The sequence below is a fragment of the Vulpes lagopus genome, chromosome 10, assembly GCF_018345385.1.
Source record: "Vulpes lagopus strain Blue_001 chromosome 10, ASM1834538v1, whole genome shotgun sequence".
NCBI lineage: Eukaryota > Metazoa > Chordata > Mammalia > Carnivora > Canidae > Vulpes > Vulpes lagopus.
In genome coordinates this window covers 60,405,379-60,431,442 of record NC_054833.1, presented here as the reverse complement: position 1 = coordinate 60,431,442, position 26,064 = coordinate 60,405,379, and the positions used below count along the sequence as shown (strand labels likewise).

The window sequence follows — 26,064 nt, the reverse complement described above, 5'->3', positions numbered from 1 at the left end:
AGTATAGGTATTTTCATTCATAATCTGTGTCTCTACCAGTTAAAGCAATGACAAGGCTTTAATGATTCTTTTCCTAATTGAAAACTGTAGAGGAGTCTCCTTTCCTCTTGTTAAATTGTGTTGCCTTTTAATCCACATTGACCTTTGATCCTTGATCCTTGATATAGATTATTCTGGGGATGCATTTGGAATTTTGCTGTAGCATCGGTATCCTATAGCAGTACTAGGTTGACGACAGATTTATCTTGGAGGACATCCAAAAGGTTGTTACTAAAGACCAAAAAGACCTCATTATAAAGCGATTTTGCTATAAAATGGTCCCTTGGAACAATCCCTGGAGACATCAGGTCATTTGTATAGTTAAAAATGTACATAGTGTCAAAAAATGTTACTAAGGGGTCCTTACCTCACACCATTAGTTTAAATAAATTCCAGATGAGTTAACAAGTTAAGTGTAATGGCTTAATTCCATAAAAAGACTAGGAAAAAAATAAGTAAACTTTAATATGATCTTGGGTAAGAAAAGACCTTCATGATTTCTGCTTTTGTAGGTATGCTTTACTGTGAAACCGTCACTTAAAAATCCCGATCAACAAGTGAAGCTGCACGTGGCATGTTGCCCTCACCTAGCATATTGCTGGGGTAGAGAGATTCATTATCACTAGACTCAGCCCCAGAACATTCTTCCCAATGTACCTGAAAGCAGAGAAAAAAAGTTCAAAGAGCTCACTGAGACTACCTAGTTAAAAACAAAAACAAAGAAACAACATCACGTTTTATAGAAAGGATCTCGAGTAACTTGAATTCTCCTATCTCTAAATTTCAAAATCTAGCAAGGTAATCTATCTTCATTTTTTTAAAAACAAAAATGCTATTTTACTATACATTGTTTTGTATCCTGCTTTTTTTTCACTTAATAACAAGTCCTGAGCTTTTTTAACATCAAAATGTTCATGTACAATATCACTTTTAATTGCTATATAGTGTTTTACTTATGAACATACTATATGTTTTTAAACCAATCCCTGTGTGTGGGCATTAGCTAGTTTCCAGTTTTTCACTATTATAAATGTATCAGTCCGGGTCCAATCGGGAAGAAGAAATTTGAACAGGGAAAATTTAATATTTAATCTCCTAGCAGGAGATTAAGGTAAGAAGGGATTAGTTAGCAAGAGTTAAGCAGACAGAAATAGAGGTATAAGGTGCAATCACTGGCTCTCAGGCTGAGATCAGGTATCCTAGGACATGCCCCACGCCCCCAGGACTGCGGTCACCAAGCAGGTGTCCTTGTGGTGCTCAGCTGATGGAACTTGCTGAGAATCTGTGGAGCTGGAGGCATTCTGTTGTAAAATGGCCCAAGGAGGGGGTGTGTCGGGAGGAGTTGTCGACCTCTGGGTATAGCTGGCCACTGTACCCTGAAGGAGCTGCCAGCTTTGCAGGAACTTATCAGGAAAGCAGCCAAACACTGTCCTGCAGTGTTCCTGCCGCCCTGTCTATTGACGAGACTGGCAAAGGAAAAAATATTTAAGGGATCCAGATGCATTTTCATTGAGCAGTCACGCACAGGTTATCAGCGGATAACCAGCCCAGGAGAGGTTTCAAGGAATATCCTCATGTGTACTTCATTGCGTACCATCTGCATGTTTTCTTACATTCCAACACGTGGAATTGAGACATGAAAAGGTGGGCGTGATTTGCTATGTAGAAAGGTATGTTTCCTGTCCTCCCATGACAATGCTTAGGAGCTTCTCTTTCCCACATTAGTTAATCCTGGGCATTAGTATGCTTTTAAGTCCTTACAAATATGATAATTTTTAAAAAGTCATCATTGTTTTTTATCCCTATGTTAAAAATTGATAATGTCAAAGCTTTTATTTATTTTTCCTTTGTTATCTTTTTTTTTTTTTAAGATTTTATTTATTTGTTCATGAGAGACACAGAGAGAAAGAGGCAGAGACACAGGCAGAGGGAGAAGCAGGCTCCATGTGGGACTCAATCCTAGGACTCCGGGATCACGACCTGAGCTGAAAGCATAGGCTCAACCGCTAAGCCACCCAGGTGTCCTTTCTTTGTTACTCTTTTGTGAATTTCGTGTCTATATCCTTTGCTCATTTACAAAATTGGAATATTTTTCTTATTGATCTGCTATGCTCTTTATGTATTAAGCATCAAAAAGCTTAAATGTTGGGGCACCTGGGTAGCAGTTGGTTAGGCATATGCCTTCAGCTCAGGTCATGATCCTAGAGTCCTAGGATTGAGTCCCCCGTCTGATTCCCTGCTCAGCAGGGAGCCTGCTTCTCCCTTTCCCTTTGCTGATCCCCCTGCCTGTGTGCTATCTCTCTTTCTCAAATAAATGAATAAAATCCTAAAAAAAAACGAAAGTTTTAATGTTGATATATTAAATCTTATGTTATTTCATTTATAATATTTAAAAACTTTATCGGGAGATCATTTTAGTTTAAGGTGTGAGGTAGGTATTTATTTAACTTTTTTTCTTTATATTCTCCTAATATTAACTGTTTTTTCTTTCTTCCTGACCTAAAGTGTTACTTTTACAGTATATTGAATTGCATTACATGCCTGGCTATGGACTTCAAATTGTTTTCCTTTGGTTTTTAGTAGCCTGTTTCACTTTTCCTTCCAGAACAGGATGCAGGCCTGGATGCCCTGTCCTCTATCATAAGTCGCCAGAAACAGATGGGGAAGGAAATTGGGAACGAACTGGATGAACAAAACGGTAAGAGCATATCTGAGGTTGAGCACCTTTGCTGTTTAGTAAACACTAAAGTGTTTAGTGTTTAGTAAACACTAAAGGCATGAGTATTTGTTAAATGATTTTAATGCTAGAAAACTCGTGGAGTTTAGTGTTTAGTGTTTAGTAAACACTAAAGGCATGAGTATTTGTTAAATGATTTTAATGCTAGAAAACTCGTGGAGTAGTTTAACATGGATGGATTATTACAGTTTAATGCAGTTGAGGATGGTTTGTGGCAGATTTAGATTATAGTTAACTGAATACTTTGCAAAGAAATTTGGTAAGAAATTCCTAGTCCTTTGTCACTGCTTTTTAAAAAATACTTTGTTTTACGAGCCACACATCCCAGGGGTTTTTCCTTTAATTGATGAAATGTGATAATGTGATGAAATTGCTCAGAGCGTTGTACACTTATGTGTGGCACACTGGGGTGCGGGGACTCTGTGTCATCCACATACCCAGTGGAGGTGGCTCTTCTTCCCTCATAAATACCATGCTGCGGGGCAGAAAAATGCTTGAAGATCTCTGTTCAGAACTCAATGTGACAGATCTGGTTGGAGCAAGATTAATTTGCAAACCACAGCAGGATGGCTTGGGAGAAACAGCTTTGTTGGGGGCCTACCTGAAAAGCTCCTGTGCTTGTGGCATGTGATGTGAGGGGATGGGGTCTGTTGGAGTACTACGGTGGTCAAAATGGAGGGGAGCAGGACAGATGCAGGAGACTGATGGCACTTGTACTGTGGTGGACAGTCGGGGGCCTGGGGGGGGGGGCACTGGTCTGTGAGTGGAGATCCCAAGTCCAGCTGGGACATGTTTAGAAATGCCAGTGAGTCATCCACATGAAATTGTTGAGTAGACAGTTGGAGGTTTGGTACCAGAGCTCAGTGAGAGCACAGGACCAATGAGAAGGGATGTCAGAACGAGAAGGGATGTCAGAACGAGAAGGGATGTCAGAAGCCTCTGCATGGAGGTGGCGAGTGAAAGCATAGTAACAGTGGGGTCTCCATCTATGTCATTGCACTTAATCAGTAACCTCTAGCCCTCTTTGATAGCGATGGTGCTCAGAATGGCTGAGGGGCCTCCTGGTGTCACATTGCTTTTATAAGTGACAGCATTGAAATGCCAATGCAGGTCATCTGATTCTCGTGACTGCTTTTTCTACCACTCTGCCCTTCCTCTCTAAGGAAGATGACATAGGGAGAGAAAAGTGGAAGATTCTGAGGTTTGAGCTCTGTGATAGTGCCATGGAGGCTCATGATGGCATGGCTCCCAATAAGAATGGCCACAGACCTGTGAACATGGCAGCCCTGGGAATGGATGATGCTCATTTTGAAGGCAGGGCTGCACATGTCAAAACTATATAGCAAGAACTTCTTTTCTCGATCTCCACAAAGAATAAGTTAATTTCTTTCTATAGTACTATTGCATTCATCATAAATAAATGTCATCTATTTATCATTTATTATATATATTTTTTTAATATAAATTTATTTTTTATTGGTGTTCAATTTGCCAACATATAGAATAACACCCAGTGCTCATCCTGTCAAGTGCCCACCTCAGTGCCCGTCACCCAGTCACCCCCACTCCCTGCCCACCTCCCCTTCCACCACTCCTAGTTCATTTCCCAGAGTTAGGAGTCTTTCATGTTCTGTCTCCCTTTCTGATATTTCCACTCATCTATTATAAATAAATATGTGCTAAAGGAAATGGAGAAACCCCCATCTTTATAATCTTAATAATGGTTATTAATAGTTCAAGCACAGAGGGAAGGGCATTTGAGTCCTTTTCCTGATGGGGCTGACCTGAATGTAGTAATTTATATATTTATATATTTGCATATTGAGAGAGTGTTGGTATAGGCATAATTGTTCTTTTTTCTTTAAGATTTTATTTATTAATGAGAGACACAGAGAGGCAGAGACATAGGTGGGAAGCCCGATGTAGGACTTGATCATGACCTAGGATCATGACCTGAGCCAAAGGTGGATGCTCAACCACTGAGCTACTCAGGTGCCTGGTATAATTGTTCTTTAAAAAAACATTTTTTTCAAAAAAAAAAAAAAATAAAAAAAATAAAAATAAAAAAACATTTTTTTCTTATTTATTTATTTTAGAGAGCAAGGAGAGGCAGAGGGAGAGGGAATCTTAAGCAGAACTCCTCACTGAGTGCCGAGCTATACACAGGGCTCGATCCCACAACCCTGAGATCAAGACCTGAGCCAAAACCAAGAGTTGGACACTCAACTGATTGAGCCGCCCACCTAGGCACCCCTAATTGTTCTTTATCTAAAGGAAATAAAGCCTCTTTAGTGGTCAGATTAGAAAGGATTCTAGCTGCCAAAGTGGTAAAGCCTGCCCATCCTGTGATGTGCCTCGGTAAGCCACTGTGTAGTCATCTCTGAGGAGGTGGCTAAGAGCTGATGGTGCATTCTTTGGTGGGTGACTTGCTGACTTCCTGGGTGAGATCACCATGCATCTTTCCAGCATAAGCAGTCATGCCAGCATGTCCTTGTCTTGTCTGCCCTGTAGCCTGGTGGTTATCATACTTTGCAGCCTATTAGAATCACTTGGCGGGGCTGGGGGCGGGGGGGGGGGGGGGGTGTTAAACCCCCTGAAGCTCAGGCCATAGCAGTGTTAGATTTCTTTTGCTGCTCTAACAAATTACCACAGACTTAGTAGCTTAAAAATGACACATACTTACCATCTTACAGTTCTGGAGGTCAGAAGTCTGACCCGCATCTACCTGGGCTAAAAATTAAATTAAATTAAATTAAATTAAATTAATTAAATTAATTAAATAAAAAAAAAACCAGCAAGGTGTCTGCAGGGCTGCATTCCTTTCTGGAGGCTCCAGGGGAGAATTAATGTCCTTGCCTTTTCCAGCTTCTAGAATCTTCCTCCATTCCTTGGCTCATGGCCCTCTCCTCCCATCTTTAGAGCCAACACCAATGAACTGAGTCCTTCTAACATCACATCATCTTGACCTGTAATGTCTGTCTCTGTCTTCCGCTTCTAAGGACCTTTGTGATTCCATGTGACCCACCCAGATAATCTAGGATAACTTCCCCATTTTAAGGTCAGTTGATTAGCAACTTTAAGGCCCCTTGGCCATGTACCATAACATATTTACAGGTTCCAGAGACTGGAATGTAGACACCATCCAGGGACCATTATTCTGCTCCCCATAGTACTTATATCAGTTAGGCCATAGTCTCCAGGGGTGGGGCCCACTCAGCCACATCTTTAAGTCTCCCCAGATGGTTCCAGTGTACTGCCAAGTTTGAGAACCAGCACCTTCACTGAATATCAGCACTCTCCTTTCGTGTTGTCTCTCCCATGCCCACTTTGCAGCTACAAATCCCATGCATGCGTGCTGAAGGACACTCAGAGTTACGCACATGCGTGTACCATCATTGTCAGGGTTCTGATCTCATGTTTTGGCTCCATCCTTTTCTGTTCTTCCTCTGTACCTCCCAGTCCTCAGCTCCATTCCAGCCCCGGATGCATACATGTGTCCATAGACAAACAGGAGATATTTTTCCACTTAGTTGCCAAAATAAGCTGTTTTCTCCATGGTGGCCTCCCAGAGCGATTGCAGTTAGGCTGGTGGTTTTCTGATGTGCACATTTGTTCCTCAGAAATAAGGCAGAGTCAGCCACTTTTCTTCATAGGGACTGAGAGACTCTGAGGATAAAAAATTATATCCCTGCCAAGACTACAATCAGCCTTTATTCCTTTTGTGAAAATCAAAAAGGCCATTATATATCTGTAGGTATTGAGAACAGGGTGGCAGCCCCATCTGGAATTTTATTGTTGACCTGGGTGTATAATACAGAGCCAGGGCCACTGGAGAAGGATACCACTTTTGTTGTAAACATCTCCACTGAATCAGCCTGTTGGTTTTTATTAAACAAGAAAAACAATAGGCAAAGATAATGGCCAGCTGGCCATTTTGGAATAAACAATCAAAACATTGCTAACAAAATACATTGTACTTAGAACATAACCGCAAAGCTGAAGAGCCAAATTATCATCAATTTAGGAATTCAGGTTCTAGTCTTCTCACATAGAATTAGAAAGGGCCAGAACAGCACCAGTAACTGCCCTGTTCATATGCCAACGACCTAGCCTCATGAGGAAAAGGATTAGCAATTAGGTGAAAATCCCAGTATGGGAGACCTAAATTACACCTGGGTGTGGGGGTTGGGGAGCAGGTGAAAGTAGGGGTCGCAGGAGGGCAGGGTGGGGAACTGAGCCAAGGAGATCACCTCGTGGAAATACAGAATTCAGTCCCCTTCTGTTCATGAAGAAACATGGATGGTCAGGCACAGAATGGGTAGTCATGGTGCTTGCTTACCAAACAGTTCCCTGAAGTTTATGCTCGAGGACAAGGCCTTTTGAAAAGAATGCTAATGCAAGAAAATGAATAGAATCGACTTGACTAATATAGTTGTTCCTAAGACTTAACTTTGACTTTGGCCCAGCCTTAACGTCAGCACCAAGAAGGACCATGGAGGCACAGTTCCTCTGGTAGAAACAGCACCAAGAATAGGCTGTTAAACAAATTTCTGCTAATGTGTGCCAATCGTCAACATTCTTTTTTTTTTTTTTTTTAAGATTTTATTTATTTATTCATGAGAGACACAGAGAGAGAAAGGCAGAGAAAGAAGCAGGCTTCATGCAGGGAGCCTGATGTGGGACTCGATCCAGACTCTGAGATCATGCCCTGAGTGGAAGGCAGATGCTAAACTGCTGAGCCACCCAGGCATCCCAATCGTCAACATTCTTTTCAGTGTTCAGATGTCTCAACTTTGGCCCAGTCCTTCTGATGCTTCTCTCTTAATCTTTGAGCACTTCCTTGTTTTGTGAAAGGAATGAAAATGACAAAGGAAACCTGTCTTTGTAGTGTCAGTGCTGAGGTTGAGGAGACCAATGTGTCCTTTCAGAAAGCTAGAAAATATGACTAATGTCCTTGAAGGACACACAGTGACCAAAGATTCCATATACACATCAGTGAATTGCCATTGTAAAGGGCTGTTAGAGCTGCTCCGCTCAATTTTCATGTTGAGCATTTAGGAAAGTGACGTGGTAGACTATTATTCAGCCCTCCCAAATACGCATGTCCTGATCTCTGGAATCTGTGAATGGCACCTTATATGGCAGAAGGGACTTTGCTGATGTGTTAATAATGATGTAGGGATGTTGAGACAGGGAGGTCATCCTGGATCATGTGTTTGGGTCCTAAAATGTGATCACAGATGTCCTTATAAAAGGGAAGCAGAGGGGCACCCAAGTGGCTTAGTGATTGAGCATCTGCCTTCAGTTCAGGTTGTGACCCCGAGGTCCCACATGTGGGAATGAGTCCCACATCAGGCTCCCTGCAGGGACCTGCTTCTCCTTCTGCCTATATCTCTGCTGCTCTCTCTGTGTCTTTCATGAATAAATAAACAAAATCTTTTTTTTTAAAGGGGGGAGGGGGCAGAGAGGGATTTGAGACAGAAGAAGGCACAGGTAACTGAAGAGATGCTATTCTGCTGGCTTTGAAGATGGAGGAAGGGGCCGTAAACCAAGGGATATGGAGAACACAGCTCTAGAAGCTGGAAAAAGCCAGAAGATAAATTCTCCCCTATAGCCCCTGAGGGGACACTGTAACTTCAGTCCAGTGAAACTGACTTTGGACTTCTGATTTCCAAGACTGTAAGGGAATAAGTGTGTGTGTGTGTGTGTGTGTGTGTGAGAGAGAGAGAGAGAGAGAGAGAGAGAGATCTTCTTAGATCACATTTGATTCCAGAACATGCATATATGTCTGTTTGACTATTGGAGAACCTGGTGCATGGTTGGGGAGGAAGAATTTTCCCTCTGCCATTTACAGTCCTTCCAGCTGGGTTGGAAATCAAATTGACCTGAGACAGATTTATAGGAGAAAATCAAATTTAATTTTATAATACAAGGGAATTCACATGGACATGAAATTCGAATGTGCATTGTTTAAGGTCCTATGTTTGTTTGTGGTAATTTGTTAGAACAGCAACAGGAAGGTAATATAAGTAGTGATGGTGTCTTTTTATCAGTTGTCAGTGAATTCTGGCTAACCACCATTATGCTAAAAAATGTATTTTGAGTCTTCCAAGTGTCTGTAGCTCCTCTTGAAGAGACTTCTTGAAAGCAGGCTTCACAGAAGGAAGTTTGCATTCCTGCTGCCCCAGTCAATCTCTACCGGAAGACCTCTCAAACTGTCTATTTAGCACTTTGATAATAGAATTTAGTCTTGTATTAATGAAAGAAATGTGTGGGCAGTTTGGTGAAGGAATCTTTTCATGGACTGTCCAGGATCAGAATTTCCCAAAGTGTGTTAGGCAAGGTGATTTTAGAAAATATATTGAGAAACACTTTTCCATTTAATAGTTGCATATTTCACCGAAATGAAAATGACTATCATTTGAAACCTGTGATTTCACAGCAATATAAAATTTCCCTATTCAATTAAATTGTATAAGCAGAAAAATAAGCATAATATGTACCATAATAAGCATAACATTTATGTAATAATATGTTATTATAGAAGCATAACAGTGAGTTGATATAAAGGAAAACATTAAGTGTATATGTTGCAGGTGAATTATGAACATGGCAAAGAATTCTAAAGGTGGTATTTGAAAAGCTGACATTTGGAAAACACCACCATAAGAAGACTCTTTTTGTTCAAGTCTGGGTTGCTAGAGAGTACTTACTTGGTTTTCAGCCTTGTCCTAGTACAACGCTCTGTGATTTAATGAGTGCTCCCTTTTCACTTGGCCTACCTGGCGGTGAGATCACACATTAGACAAGCAGAAGGGTTGGAGGACCAGCTGGAATGATGCCTCCCAGCCCTGCGAGTTTGTAGCTCTGTAAGGCAGTGGCCGTGGTAGGCGCACTGGTGCTGCACCCCTAGAACCTAAACACAGCTGCCCTTTGAGGGAAGCAAGACAGGCAGAAACCGCTTCTCTTTCAAGGAAATATAAAATGGCCTGAGGTGTAGGGAGTTCCTGTGACTGCTAGGCAGGTGACGTGTGAGCAGAGAGACACCTGATCCACTACCCAGAGCTGTGTCCCGGGAGAGCTGTGCCCAGACTTTGCAAGCATTTCCCTGTAGCATCAGATGCTTTACTGGTCAGGCCGGCTTTTATGAATTGAACTGGGAATGTAAGCCTCCGCCCCCAAATTTGGAATACAGACACATAAATGTCAGGTGGGGAAATGGTTTTCTCTAAGTGGCTGTGCTGACCTGGATTCAAGTTTCCTTTACTGGGATTTCGTTCAGTGGATTTGGCCAACTGCTAAGATTAGTGGAGCAGGGTCTCACGCCTGAACTTCATTCATTAGGAAGTTTGTGAGTTATTTGTCTTTGAGATTCTGAGGGTGGGAAGGAGTTTGGGGTCATCTGTCCCCCAGCACCCAGCCCCTGCTGTCTTCCCATCTTTGGAAGAACTGCATTCAGCCATCTCTGACCTGTGGCCCTCTGTGCTTTCCTATGAGGTCTCCTGGCAAAGGGTGGTTGGGGAGGGGGGGCATTGTGAATCCTCTTCATGTGCAAAATCCCCAGTGGCAGCTTGTGTTTCTTCCACCCACATTTCTACATAGGTTTGCATGGTTGAGATTAAATAAACTTTTTTTTTCCCTATCACACCTAGTAACGTCTTTGCCCTAAATCCAAATTAATATTTTTTCTCCCCTGGTGCATTCCCCCTTCACTCAGAAAATGTGGAGTGCTGATTCCATGCTAAGCTCTGTGCTGGAATGCACGCATCCAGCTGTGGTAAAAGACACGGCTTCTGCCCTCCTGGAGCTTTTGTTCTAGTGACGGAGGCAGAGATTAGAAAGAGAACTCCACAGATCCCCATCCTCTACCAGGGAGACCATGGTAAGCAACATACAGGGTACTGCTAGAATATGCAACAGGAGAGTCTGACGTAGTATGTGAGACTCAGGAAAGCCTTTTCCCGAGGAAATGATGTTTGTACTGAGATTTAAAGGGAAGAAAGTTTTGAGCAGAAGGAACAGCATATGCAAAGGCCCTTTTGTGGAGAGGAGTCAATAAGGTTGAGGAATGTTGTGAGAAGGCCAACGTCCCTAGAGTGCAGAGAGCCTTGGAAGATGAGAACAGAGAGGAGGCTGAGGGAAGGCAGGAGTCATGTAGGGGTGGCCATCGACCACTACTGTGCAATGCCCTGAGCATGCATCAGGTTAGTGTTCTCTGTTGCTCGAAGTTGACCAATTTCCTGTTATTTTATCTGTTTAATTTGCTTAGACTAAGGGAGACAGGTCTATAAATGCATGTCTGTGCTCTTTGCATTGTTCGACAATAGCGCATCTAAACTGAGAGTGCTCAGCCACTTTTGGGGAGAAGAAATGAGCATGGTGGCAGTTGGCATTTATTCTTGATCAAACATGGTTCTTTATATCATGAAAACCAGCAATAGCACCTAAAAACCAAATCCTTTCTTTTCTTTTCTTTCTTTCTTTTTTTTTTTTTTAACTTCACTTCCTGTTTGGTTGGAGAAGACAGACATTAAACAGGTATTTCCCCAATTCAGGGTATTTTCTCTAATCGTGATAAGAGCGGTCTGAAGGAGGCCAGCTGCCGCAGCAGAGTTGGCACAGAGCCCCTCGGCCAGGTGGTGGCTAAGGTCTCAGGGACAGGCCGAAGTTAGCCGGTGAAGGGGTAGCAGCTAGTTGCCGCATCTAGGGAGTGGCTGGACATCCCATGTGAGGTCTCGGCAGCTGGAGAGAACCTCGCAGGTCTGAGAAATCCAAAGAAGGCTTTTGTGGCTGGGGAAGAGTGAGTCAGGAGGTGAACAGACCACGATGCAGTAGTGTAGGGACCCAGAGCCAGGGTTGGGAGGGCTTCACAGTGTGAACACCTAGCAAGCCCTGAAAATTACAGAGATTTTATATTTTCCTGGGAAGGACTCTGGTTTACTTTAGCCACAATCAACAGTCCTAGTCAGGAAACGGTTATGTTAACAGAAATTTTGAAGAAGACTGCGGCTCCGGGCTAATTTATACTATTTCTTCTTTTCAAATATACAAAAGCCGATACATCGTCCTCCAAATAGCACTTCTTAGACACCACAAGTACTGTGTTTGGTACTTTCTTTTTCTTTTCTTTTTTTTTTTTTAATCATTGAGTCCATTACATTTTATAATTACCATCGGTTTTTCTTTTTTAACTCTTTGTTTCTCAGTTTCCAAACATGTGCTTTTAAACCATCTTTTTTGTTTTTGTTTTTTTAAGATTTTATTTATTTATTCATGAGAGAAAGAGAGAGAGGCAGAGACATAGGCAGAGGGAGAAGCAGGCTCCCTGCAGGATGAGGCAGGGCAGCATAAGCAAAAGGCAGATGCTCAACCACAAGCAACCCATCTTTTTATTATTGATTTTTCTCATTGAGTTGCATAGGGGCCAGATAATTATGCCCTACCTATATTGTACTGCTTCTTCTCTACATGTTAGGATGTCTTCTGGGGTGTGGGAACAGTCACAAGTAGTCACCACTCCACATATGCCACGTGAGAAGGGATAGTTTCCAGGCCCAGGAGACAGGGCTTTGGAAATGCTTTCTAGAGCATCCTTCTGAATTCTCCTCTCCACATATTGATGTGACTTCTCACCTCTCTGCTCCCTCTGTCCATTTCTGCAAGAGGTACATAAAATCTACTTCAATGTTTGTGACTTTTGCAGTTTTTCCATGTGACTAGGTCAATTTTTAAATTTTATACATTTCAAGGAAAAGCTTTTAGGCAGATATATGCACAAGATTGTTTTATTTTATTTTGGTGGTTGTATCTTTTTATCATTTTGGAAATATCTGCCTTTATTTCTAATCTTTTTGCCCCTTAGGGCTGTTGGTCTGGTAGTAAGATCACTACCTCGGCTTTCATTTGGTTAGTGTTTGCCCAATATAGTGATTTTCACACTTTGTGGTCTAAGGACCGCTTTGTATTCTTAAAAAATTGTTGACAGCTCCTGAAAGCTCTGGTTTGTGTGGGTTATCTCTATCAACACTAACTGCATTTGAAATGAAAAGCAGGCATTTTAAAAACATTTATTAATTCTTTTAAAAAAGACACGCCGGGACACCTGCACCCCGATGTTTCTAGCAGCAATGTCCACAATAGCCAAACTGTGGAAGGAGCCTCGGTGTCCATGGAAAGATGAATGAATAAAGAAGATGTGCTCTAGGTATACAATGGAATATTCCTCAGCCATTAGAAACGACAAATACCCACCATTTGCTTCGACGTGGATGGAACTGGAGGGTATTATGCTGAGTGAAATAAGTCAATCAGAGAAGGACACACATTATATGGTCTCATTCATTTGGGGAATATAAAAAATAGTGAAAGGGAATAAAGGGGAAAGGAGAAAAAATGAGTGGGAAATATCAGAAAGGGAGACAGAACATGAGAGACTCCTAACTCTGGGAAAGGAACTAGGGGTGGTAGAAGGGGAGGTGGGCGGGGGTGGGGGTGACTGGGTGACGGGCACTGAGGTGGGCACTTGACGGGATGAACACTGGGTGTTATTCTAGATGTTGGCAAATTGAACACCAATAAAAAATAAATTTATAAAAAAGAAAAGCAGTAACACACCATTGCATGTTAACATAAATAACTTGATTCTTAAGAACAACGACCCCCAAACATAAGCAGCTTCAACTAGCAAATGCTTATTACATTTTTTATCTTTCAGTGTCTGTCCATCGTAGGTCATTGATGGGCATAATCAAATGAGATCTCTTGCTGATAGAATAGGCAACCTTTTTTTTTTTTAAGCTTTTATTTATTTATTCATGAGAGATGCAGAGAGAGAGGTGGAGACTCAGGCAGAGGGAGAAGCAGGCTCCCTATGGGGAGCCCGATGTGGGACTTGATCCCAGGACCCCAGGATCACACCTTAAGCCAAAAGCAAATGCTCAACCACTGAGCCACCCAGATGCCCCTAGCTAACCATTTCAAACATTGCAGGACACTGTGTCAGAGATAAGAGAGCTCTCAAAGGATTTGTTGCTACAATTAAATGCTCTGGCCCAGAAGCGACTGGTCAACTTCTTTCTCAGCTCATTGGTCAGAGCTAATAGCGTGCCCTTACCTAGCCGTCAGAAGGTATAATCCTACCAGTTTGTCTAGTTGAGTGATGGAGGGGACAGAAAGCACTGGTTGAATGGCATATAGGAATATCATGGGAGCAGTATTTAGCTGTAAGGGCCAGACTGCCTCTGATTCTTCCTACCTTGAGCAAGTTACTTCTCACTAAGCCTTTCCTTTGTAAAATGGGGATTTTAGTGCCTATTTCATAGTGTTGTTAGAATAGTACTTCACACACACACTGTAAATGCTGTCAAAAGTGTTTTCCATTATTAACTATATTCACAGTACAGACTTCCAAGTCAAAATGGTAGGCTGAGCTGATGGGTGACTCCTCCCACTTCTTCCAAACACGTGGAAATGTAAGATGAAACATTTTTTGAAATGGTTTTATAATTCTTAGCTGACCTAAAGCAAGAAAGGGAGTTCTCCAGGTGTCAGGAATGAAGGCGCTTACCCGTCACAGTGAGTGGAATTGAAGACTTATGGCCCTCAGAGCTGGAACAGATCTGTCCTTTAGGGATCTGGGTGTAAGCACCCATGTGGAGATGGGAATTGAGGCTGTGGACCCCAGGCCTTATGAGGGGCTGCACGTGGGTCCTCCATGTAAAGCCAGGAGCTGGGAAATGACACTTTTATGAGAAAGCTAATATCCTCCACCCCTGCCCAAGAATGAGATCAGTTAGGCCACCCACCTTGGGCCGTGGCCACCCTTATATTTTTAACATGCATACCTAAGTTTACATTTTTCTAAGAAAGTCTAAAGCAAATAAATATTTCAGAATAAATCAAGTTTAGAATGCTTAAACTTCCTTCAAACTCCTCATCTTTCATGCTGGTTTCAAAGGAAGCCCCCCCCCCCCCCCCCCAACATACCTTTTGTCCCTACAGTCAATATTTTATTCAGATTTACCAGCATAGTTTACTGATTTCTGCTATAATTGTTGTAGTCATTCTGTTACTTCTTCTGGTTGATTTTTTTTTTTAATTTTTGGGAACTATACTTTTAAAACACCAATATGCTTTAATGCTCACAGTTGCTTTTTTCCACAAAAGTATGTTTTGTTTGTTTTTAAAGAGAGAGGGAGACAGAGGCAGAGGGAGAGAGAGTCTCAAGTAGATTCCATGCTCAGTGTGGAGCCCAATATGAGGCTTAATGACCCTGACTGAGATCATGACCTGAGCCAAAACCAAGGGTTCGACACTCAATCAACTGAGCCACCCAGGCACCCTCAAAAGTGTGTTTTTAAGGTTGTAAAATCTATTAAACCTTTGAGTATTACTTAGAACATAAAATTTCTCCTTTTGTTCCTCACATTATTCCTGTTTTCTCTGGGTGAGTTTTGGTTTTCATCTCAGTCTTTGCCTTTCATGCTGTTTCAGGCTAAATTATATCCCCTCAAAATTCATATGTTAAAGTCCTAACTCCCAGAACCTGAGAATGTGACTGTGTTTGGAACTTGGGTCTTAAAATAGATGATTAAGCTGAAATGAAGTCATTTGGATGGAATCCTCATCTACTATGATTGATGCCCTTATATGAAAAGGAGATGAGGACCATGTGAGCATGCAGGGAGAAGGTGGCTGTCCACCAGTCACAGAGAAAGGCCTCAGAAGAAACCAGCCATGCCAACACCTTGATCTCATACTTTTAAAGCCTGCAGAATTGTGAGAAAATAAGTTTTTGTTGTTTAAGACACCCATCCTTGGTACTTCGTTGTGGCCACCCTAGCAAACCAATACCCATGGCATGAAATTCTTTATTGACTTAATATTTATGAATTAAGGACCATGTCAATGAGTATGAGTAGCTAACATAGGCTTTCTTTTATTTAGGTGGGTTTATTACCCCAAAATCTTTTTTCTTGAATGGGAGGTTTAGCTATGTAGTCCGTTTCAAGGGGGAGGGTATACCAGTAGGCAAGTCTCCCTTTGGGTATGTGGTTAGGTGGGAGAGAATCATAACCTTTCACTCTCTCATTCCAAAGTTAACTACGGTAAGGAGAACTTTAACCCTCAGGTGACATCTTTTATATGTTTTCTTTCTTTTCTCCTCCCTGTCTATTCTTCTTTGACTCATTCACTAGCCTGGCTGCCAACACCATGGGCACTCCCCAGGCAAGCCTTCCTCTCTAGAGAGAGCTGTTCTAGGGGTTCCAGCTGGGACCTGATACTGCAGACTTAAGTCTACACAGGACAGGCCCAAAAGCCAACTGGCTCAGCTTTTCTGTAGACAGTTCTCCACTGAGATGCCCTGATTCCTGCCTGACAGCCACTTCTTTGTGGGCCATTCTTTGGCTCCCAATAGTCATTGACTTACTCCAAGCTTGGAGCCTCTCCAGAGTTCTATCAGGAAGAAAGAGCTCCTATCTTTAGCTCTGATGATGTATTTCAGGTTCTACTTTGGGTTGGCTTGTCGATACAGTCCCAACTATCTTCTTCTAAAGAAAGCCTTTAAAATGACTTACTCACTGATAACACTCTGTGTTTTCAGGGCCACCATGGATTTCTTCTTTCAAGAAATATTTTTACTGGTATTGCATTCTGCTCTGGGGAAGAGAGGGGGAAGTATGTGTGTTTACTGTCTTGAGCTCAGAGTCTCTCTTTCATATTTTTTTACAAGGTCACAAGTATCTATAGAAATTGTTTTGCAGAAACAGCTAGTGTTCTGGAAGCTTCTGTTAAACAAGTTTTTTTAATATAGTCTGTGAAAGTTGTTTTCTAGGGCTTCTGTGATTTGAAGGATACCTCCAAGTTATCACTGATGTGTTTATAGATAAATTTTCCTAAAGATAAGACAACTGGAGGTATCAAAGAAGGTGATTATTTTCCATTCACTTACAGTATTATATACCTGGTAAATGTAAAATCAGTTTTTTATCAGAAAGTTCATTAAAAAAAAAAAAAGGATTGGGGGCACCTGGGTGGCTCAGTCCGTTAAGCATCCAACTATTGATGTTAGCTTGGGTCATGATCTCAGGGTTGTGAGATTGAGCCCCACATCTGGCTCTGCACTGAATACGGAGTCTGCTGAAGATTCTCTCTCTCCCTTTCCTTCTGACATTTCCTCCCCCTCCCTCTCTGAAAGAAAAAAAAAATCATTACTCATTTCTAGGGAGAGGCTATATTATAGTAATGGGGTCTGGTGCGGGGCGGGGGAGAGAGAGAGAGAATGACAATGACTTAGCAGAGCAAGTATATTCTTCCAACAATAATTGTCTAACACCAAGTGGGTGACCAATAATTTAATTCAGTGTTGACACTATTTACCTGGAGATAATGTCAAAGTCCACAGGTTTAAGGGCTCAATCCCATGACTGTCCTCACCTTAGATGTCAGCCTCAAGTCCTGAGTATCCTCAAGTACCTTTGAACCACTGGCTATAAACACCGGGTTCCCAAAACACCCCTTCAGGATTCAGTAGTTTGCTAGAACCACTCACAGAATTCAGGAAAATGCTATATTTATGATTAATTCTTTTTTAATAAAGGATGTAACTCGGGGATCCCTGGGTGGCGCAGCGGTTTGGCACCTGCCTTTGGCCCAGGGCACAATCCTTGAGACCCGGGATCGAATCCCACGTCGGGCTCCCGGTGCATGGAGCCTGCTTCTCCCTCTGCCTGTGTCTCTGCCTCTCTCTTTCTCTCTCTGTGACTATCATAAATAAATAAAAATAAAAAAAATTTAAAATCCAATTTAAAAAAAAAAAAGGGTGTAACTCAGGAAATACAAATGGAGAAGGTACATAGGTCAAGGCCTTGGGGTGGAGGTGCCCACAGTTTTCATGCCTTCTCCAGGCACATCACCCTCCTCGCACATTGGTGTGCTCACCAACCCGGAAGCTCTCTAAGCCTCATCGTTGGAGAGTTTTTATCAAGGCTTCATTACATAGGAATGGTTGTTAAAATCTTTGGTCACACGAGGAACCTGGATGCTTTGAATTTGCTGACTCTGCAAAGAATTCCCAGGCACAGGCATGCGTGGTGTTTATCGACTAGCTTTAACTCTGATGATGACCTGGGTTGGACCCACGTTGGGCCCCAAGCACATATGTGCCCATCTGTTCTAGGGACTCCTCTATTGCTTTTTTTCTAGGCCTACATCATGGTCTCGATTCTGGCCATGAAGCTCCTCTGGAAGGCCATCTAATGAGAGAGAGGCAAGGATTTTCCAAAGGAAAAGCTTGTGGAAACAGTTGTCAAGAAAAGGGGATTTATCCTCTGGCCCTAGGATAGCCGGCCTAGATGATTCATCAGGCTTCCTCTCCCCAGGCTTCACCACAGTTCCTATTTGACTTCCAAGAGGGAGGCTGTGAGGCCAACTGTAGCAACTGAACTGGAGAATGGATGGCAGAAAAGCAAGCCAAAACAAGAGACCAAAGAGAATCTCAGAAGAAAAGCCAAAGCAATCACATGGAGAGAGGTCACCCTGGAAGGTCTACATCCTACCACTTGGGCTCAATGATAATACTGTTCCTCCTCCTTGGTGCCTTTGCAGGAAGGGAAAACCTTGGAACTCTCCTTGGAGGCCGTGTCGGGGGTCCCCAGGATCAGTGATTTGCTGGAAGGGCTCAGCATATACATGCCTATTCACTACATTTGCTTATAACCCTCAGATCAGCACTCACAGTACTTTTGCAGTTAATCACAGATGTGTGTGAACAGGTAAAAACTTGGAGTCATCCAGTGCACACTTTCTCAGCCAAGGTCAAACAAGGCTACACTCTGCCTTTTTATTTTTGCTCTTACACAAAGGTGACCAGAGGATGGAGACCCTAGCTCTGGGGTCAAGTGGACTGGATTGGAATCCCAGTTCTCAGCCCCATTAGGGGAGTGACCTTAGGCAAGCCACTTAACCCTTCTGAACTTTCTTTTCCTTTTAAAAAATATAGAAAATGGAATCTAGGATTAGTAATTTTGGGGATTTAAGATACAATCTATGTGAGATTAGACACACACACACATTCAGAAGTAGAGCAATCCTATGAAATCTTTCACAAGCCAAAATGGCATAAAGCAAAGAAGCAGTTATCATTAATTTACATGGAAAAAAAATTTTGAGCATTCCCAGACCCAAAAAAACAACGTCTTTCAAGGTTTTGGATACCTTAAGACACATCTTGATAACAGTTGCACAACATAAATCAAGATAAAACGCAGATGCTCACAAGCCCAGTTCATAAGTACGGCAGCTTGATGCTGAGATGCTGAGTGTACTAACTGGGGCAGGAACATGGGTGGTGCTCCTTGCACTACTTGGGGTGTGTGCTGCCTCTATAACAAACACAGAATGTTATTTTTACTTTTTTTTTTTTTTTTTTTGGAAAAGGGAAAAAAGTCCACTTTCGGTCTCTTTGGTTGGCAAAAACAGGTACTAACATAGTAGGCCTTTTGTAAAGCTTGGAATGGCCTACTGTGAACTTTTGAAAAGTGGGGGATATTTCTAAGATGTACACACACACACATTTCCTTTAGGAACAGCGGTTCAGCATTTGCTAGTTCAGTGTTCTTGATAACCTTATAAAGCTACCACGAATAACAAGAATTGACTCTGGTTATACTCACAGTTATGATTTATTACAGTGAAAAAATGCCAAACAAACTCAGAGAAAAAAGGTGCATGGGCTAAAGTCCAGGGAAAGCAGGTGAGAGCTTCTCACGGGTGTCTTCCAGCAGATTCACACAGCACGTGCTTGAATAGCCCAACAACACGTGTGACAGCCCCTGTGACATGTTGCCACCCAGGAAGCTCACTAGAGACTCAGGGCCCATTTTTTTGCTTGTTTGTTTGTTTGTTTGTTTTTTCTTTTTTGAGGGTGTTGGTCACAATGGCACTGTCTGCCTGGCGTGTTCCCCACTTTCAGACTCCCAGAAGGAAAGCAGGTGTTCAGCATAAACTGTATTATTTATATAGTTTGGGAATAGTAATGACTATTCTTATCAGTTAATGGTGGGAACCCTCTGAAAATCCAACTTCCCAAACGCTTGCCAAGAACCAATTTTGTAAGTAGGCCTTCCTGGGAAAAGCACTTTGGCCTGCTGTGTCAACTCTTTATTTATTTATTTTTTTTGCGGAGAGGTAATCGTACCAAATACAGTTTGTGTATCACACTCTTATGTCTATGCATGATCAAAGGATTTGTGGAAAAATGAGAGGGGTAGGCGTGTGCTCTTGAGAAGGCAGGGGCGCAGGAAGAAGGTGAAAGCTTTGAAAGCTACTCAGCCCTTCACCGTGGCTTCTAGAATAGTGTGTGTGTGTGTGTGTGTGTGTGTGTGTGTGTGTGTTGTGTGTGTGTGTGTGTGTGTGTGTGTGTGTGTGTGTGTGTGTGTGTGTGTGTGTGTGTGTGTGTGTGTGTGTGTGTGTGTGTGTGTGTGTGTGTGTGTGTGTGTGTGTGTGTGTGTGTGTGTGTGTGTGTGTGTGTGTGTGTGTGTGTGTGTGTGTGTGTGTGTGTGTGTGTGTGTGGCGGGGGGTTAGTTCCATCCCTAACAGCCTTCAGCTGAGTCCGGCATCTCGTTAGGAGTGTTAAAGGGTGTGCTTTCCCTAAGTGGAAGTTGTTGAGCATATGGGGTGGTGAAAAAGAGGGAAGAACTTTGTTAACAAAACTCAAAGCAGCAGGAAGGAAATGGTCTGATTAGAACCAAGTGCTTAGGCAGGGAAAGACAGCATGAGAGAGGAATGGAAGGGCTAAGCAGTAGTTTGAATTGACTCAGAATCCATAAAGGAGCTCGAGCAGGAAGTGCTGCGGTCTTGACCGTTTATTTTGGGGAGAGACACGATGTTCTCTTTCCATCTGGATGGTCCTGCCCGGAGAGGGAAATCTTAGAGAAAACATTTTGAGTGCACTGATAAAGACTTTTAATTGTATTTCTATTTTTACTAAAAGTGTTGTAACCATTTTAAGCAGGAGTTGAGGAATGGGATTCATACCAAAAGTAAAAGAGTACTGTCAACCAGTTTGGTGAGTTTGAAATCCATTAACACAGATTAGATGTATTAAAGAATTAATAGGGGCAGCCCCGGTGGCTCATTGGTTTAGCGCCGCCTTCAGTGCAGGGTGTGATCCTGGAGACCCGGGATTGAGTCCCACTTAGGGCTCCCTGCATGGAGCCTGCTTCTCCCTCTGCCTGTGTCTCTACCCCTCTCTCTCTCTCTCTCTCTCTCTCTCTGTCTCTGTCTCTCATGAATAAATAAATAAAATCTTTAAAAAATAATTAATTAATTAATTAATTAATTAATAGCTAGTTGTTTAGAATATGTCTTTAACCATCCTTTGAATATATCAAGCATATATACCTACTGAGTGTATGTTTCTACCAATAAGGGAACTTGAGATCCTGGTATGTATCTGCACCCCTTTGGGTCATTTGGGTAAAATAATTTGAGGCCCTGTATATAGAAGTGACCCGTGGATTGGGAATAGGGAACTGGTTGGTTCAGTCAGTGAGTGTTCCACTCTTCGTTTCGGCTCAGGTCATGATCTCAGGTTTGTAGGATCGAGCCCGTACCGAGTGTGGAGTCTGCTTGGGATTCTCTGTGTCCCCCTGTACCCCTCACCCTGCTCACAATCTCCCTCTAAAAAAGAAGAAGAAGGAGGAGGAGGAGGAAGAGGAAGAGGAAGAGAAGAAGAAGAAGAAGAAGAAGAAGAAAGAAGAAAGAAGAAGAGGAAGAAAAGAACTGACTCTTAGGATTCATTCAGGTGATAATGTATAAGCAAAATTTACTCATTTACTCTACCTCATGTCAGATTTGTGCTACTTCACTAATTCCAAGTTTGGCCAGTCTCTAGGGGTGGAAGTACAGTGAGTACTCACTATTTCCAGTCAAAGAGCATAAGAGTAGCCACTTTTGTTTCACTCTGTTTTCAAAATGATATTTTCTCTTGTAACTTGTTCTTGCCAGAAATGGATAGATCTAGGAAGAAGTCAGTGGTTGCGTTTTTATGGGAGATGTGTTTTGAGTGGGCTCATGAAGAGAATGAGTGGTAGGTAATGGTTTGGGTGTGAATTAATGAGATGACTGTAGGCATTTTTCATCCTCTGTGTACTTGCATACACGTAACCTAACACTGTTACAGTCAGGCTTCAGTTTCTCATGTGAACAAAGAGGAAAAGACAGTGTGTGTGCATATGTGTGCATGCGTGTGTGTGTGTCTGAGAGAGAGAAGAGATAGGTGTGGGCTTACACTTGGATTTGGAATGGAGTATGTCTGATAGTCTAGGAGTTCACAGTATGTGGAGGTACTAGGTCCAGTCCTACTTTCCCTGCTCAGAGGCATTTGTGGGCTGACCGGGTACCTCCGCTTACATCCCTAAGAGTTCGTTTGTGTTCCTTTATCTGGTTGGAATCATGCCAAAGACCAAGCCAGGCCCACTGCCCAGTCTTTTTCTAGGCTGCCTGTTGAAGCACCATGGAGTGTGGGTCGCATAGAGGAGCTGAGCGCCGAGAGAAGTAGGAAAACTTTGTTCAGCTCCTTGTTTCATGTATGCTGCTTACCTTGAAAATCAAGTGTCCTCTTCTTACCCATAAAGGCATTGAGTCGTATCTTGGCTTCTCTTGGGAGAAGACTCAGGAGGGAGTTTAATTTTTTAAATGTTTATTTATTTTTGTTCTTTCTGCCGTTTCTTTTTATTTACAGTTTTTGTGCAATGCAAATCAATTCCATAACATGAGAGGTGACTGTGAATCAAAACATAAATACAGTACACAACCCAAAATGAATATATAGCACTCTGGCCTAAAACAAGACAGGCTATTCATGTACACGCTCAGTAGTTTGAGATCTGTTGGATGTGGTTGTTCTGGTGACATCTTTTTTCCAAAGATAGGAAAAATTTATTTTGGTTATCAATCCACTACGGCTGTGGCCGTAGTAGATACCAGAGCATCTGAGTACCAGTGTGAGAGCATGCAAACAAAAGCCCATAGAATGTCTGTTTTCAGAAAGCTTTCCATGCATCATCGAAGCAGCTGTGAAAAGATTTGCTTTCCAGAGTCAAACCCCAATGAGGCTCAGGACCAGATCCTAGCTATCTAAAAATATTGAATGAGAACAGAAAGTGTTCCAAATGTGGCTCTTCTGATTCACCGCTACAAAAAAAAAAAAAAAAAGGAAAAGAAAAGAAATTTACAGAAAGAGTATAAAAGGTTTTTTGAATTTAATGTGGTTAAGCTTCCAGTTGGTCTTCACTTTGCAAATACTTGTTTTACAGTTTGACTCCCGCACATCTGTTGTCTTTTCCATTTTAAGATTTGTCTATTTTACCTCCAAAACAGACCATTTATTTAATTGTAAAAAGTGTTCAATGTATGGAGAAATAAAAAGCATTTTGAAATTACTCAAGGTCGGGCAGCTGGGTGGCTCAGTGGTTGAGCATCTGCCTTGTCTCAGGTTGTGATCCCAGGTCCTTGGATCGAGTCCCACATCAGGTTCCCCACAGGGAGCCTTCTCTCTCTGTCTGTATCTTTGGCTCTCTCTCTGTGTCTCTCATGAATAAATAAATAAAACCTTAAAAAAAAAAAAGTAGCTGAGGTCAGCATACTTCTACTCTTTGGAATCAGTTTGGTTAAATATATCTGGCACTCTTGTTGAATTGGAATAGGTGATAATGTATAAGCAAAATTTACTCATTTGACTTCAATTGGGGGAAGATTCCAATCCATCATTGCCCTGGTACATATCAATTGCTATATAAAAAAATCAAATGCAATGTCAAATCCAAAGCCTTAGAAGAAAGTGTACAGTTCCCAAGAAACAGTGGTAGCTGAACAATGTAAAACTTTATCCACTGTACATAGACATTAAATAGTGCATTGAAGATTTACAGTAACACCTAGAAGTTCCTTCTAATATACATATAAAGAGAATCATGGGAACTTTTTGTATTACCTAGCTGTTTTACGGCCTTAAAGATTTAATGAACCAGATGAAAACTGAATCTGTTCACATCCCATCCTTCAGATCTAGGTAAGATACAAAATCTAGTCTCATGTTCAAACTAGAATTTTATGCGTCCACAGTTCTTAAGCCACATTTAAAGAAATCATTTCGGATCCCTGGGTGCTCAGCGGTTTGGCACCTGCCTTTGGCCCAGGGCGTGATCCTGGAGTCCTGGGATCGAGTCCCACGTCGGGCTCCCTGCATGGAGCCTGCTTCTCCCTCTCTCTCTCTCTCTCTCTCTCTCTCTCTCTCTCCCTCTCCCTCTCCCTCTCCTCCTCTCCCCCCCTCCCCCCGCCTGTGTCTCTGTCTCTGTGTGTCTCATGAATAAACAAAATCTTAAAAAAAATTTTTTTAAATAAATCATTTCTCTCTCTCTCTTTTTATTTTTTTTTTAATTTTTATTTATTTATGATAGTCACACAGAGAGAGAGAGAGAGGCAGAGACATAGGCAGAGGGAGAAGCAGGCTCCATGCACCGGGAGCCTGATGTGGGATTCGATCCCGGGTCTCCAGGATCGCGCCCTGGGCCAAAGGCAAGCGCCAAACCACTGCGCCACCCAGGGATCCCTCTCTCTCTCTTTTTAAAGATTTTATTTATTTATTCATGAGAGACACAGAGAGAGCAGCAGAAACATAGGCAGAGAGAGAAGCAGGCTCCCTGCAAGGAGCCTGATGTGGGACTTGATTCCAGGACCCCAGGTTCACAACCTGAGCCAAAGGCAGATGCTCAGCCACTGAGCCATCCAGGTGTCCCTAAATAAATAATCTCTTAACTAATTTGGGGTGTTGTCTCTTCATCTTGTACATGAAACACCAGTAGATTCAGTAGTCATTCATCGTCTAGTTAGATGCTTCACATTTTCTTCAAACCAATCAAATTTGGGATCCTCCACATTTTCTGGGTCAACAAAATATGGGGTACAATTAGCAGATTCAACGAAGACCTGTTTTTTCCTTGTCACACTGGATGTATACGTGCCATTTGGATAGGGTCTAGAAGATGGGACAGTATGGATGTTTCTTGGCCTGAGTCTCTTAACAGTAGAGATAGAGAAGGGAGAATGAGATTGCCAAGAGTGACTGTTGACCGCAGAGTACTGCCAGTTGCCATGTTGGTGGCATTAGTTGGACTTGGGGCAGTTGAGGTATTTTGGGGGGGAGTTACTTAAAAGTGTTACAACAGTTGTTTGATTTGAATACATCTGCATGGATAGGAACAGCACCAGAAGCAGCAGCCAGCCCAGTCAGAACCTGGCCACCGTCTTTCTGCCCATGTCAACCCCATTGGTGTTGGGGTACAGCACATCTCACTGGATGCAGAACCTCAGGCAAGGTTCTCAGGAGGGAGTTTAGCATGTAGGATGTTTATTGGGGAGCACCTTTGACTAACTCGCTGTGGGAGGGAGATCACGTAAGCAGGATGGGCAGAGGGAAAAGCTGAGCTTGAAGACAGCCTCAGCCAGTGCCATGAAAAGCTTTGCAGCTCAGATTGCCTGTCTTTGACCATCTTGAATTCACAGGGCCAAACCTTTAATTCCTCCATCTCAAGCAGTTATTGGATGTGGAATGCCCTGGGAAGAACATGTCCTTGGGCAAGACAGCTCTGTGCCCTTGAAACAATCCCTAATGAGGCCATGGGATGTGCATTAGCTAGAATCCAAGGCTCTGGAAATGATTGACCCATACCCAGCATTTTCAAAAGTTGTTTATAAATCCTTGAAGTTGAACCAGAATATTCTACCCAATTTCCAACCATAACTTTGTTAGTAGTTAGGATAAAAATATGGAGCATTTTCTTTTCACCTTTACCTTTTATGGTTAAATGTATATTACTGTGGGAGCTTTATCTTTTACGGCCTTGTATGTTTCAAAACTGTTCCGTGAAACCTTGTTCAAAAACAGCTGGAACCTGTCAGCAGATATAAAGGATTCTTTTCAGGAACTTAGCATATAAGAATAAAAACCCCAAGCCCCATAGAAATGATTATTTGCTTTATCTTAGATGCACCAGCATCCTACCACTGCATCTTCAGCATCACACCTCTTTTGCTTTAAAAAGGAAAACCGGTCAGGCTTTATAATTCTGTTCTTAAAGTGTTGCACTTCATTGGTAATTCTTATTATTAACTAATCAAAGGAAAGATTAAACAGGCAGATTTTTATTTGGTGAACTTCCCCACAATGAACCACTTACAGAACCCAACTCTGTCAGTTCAGTTGAAAACGAGATGGTTTTCCATAG

At 42.2% G+C, this 26,064-nt stretch overlaps 1 protein-coding gene across 4 annotated transcripts in view; it reads left to right on the top strand.

The window, feature by feature from the left end:
* STX8 (syntaxin 8) overlaps positions 1-26,064 on the top strand; it is a 253,651-nt gene that overhangs the window by 54,094 nt on the left and 173,493 nt on the right. For all 4 annotated transcript variants that reach the window (XM_041770064.1, XM_041770063.1, XM_041770061.1 and 1 more), the window contains exon 6: positions 2,645-2,737. In XM_041770064.1, coding sequence (XP_041625998.1) covers positions 2,645-2,737 — 93 coding nt within the window. The remainder of the gene's footprint in view (positions 1-2,644; positions 2,738-26,064) is intronic.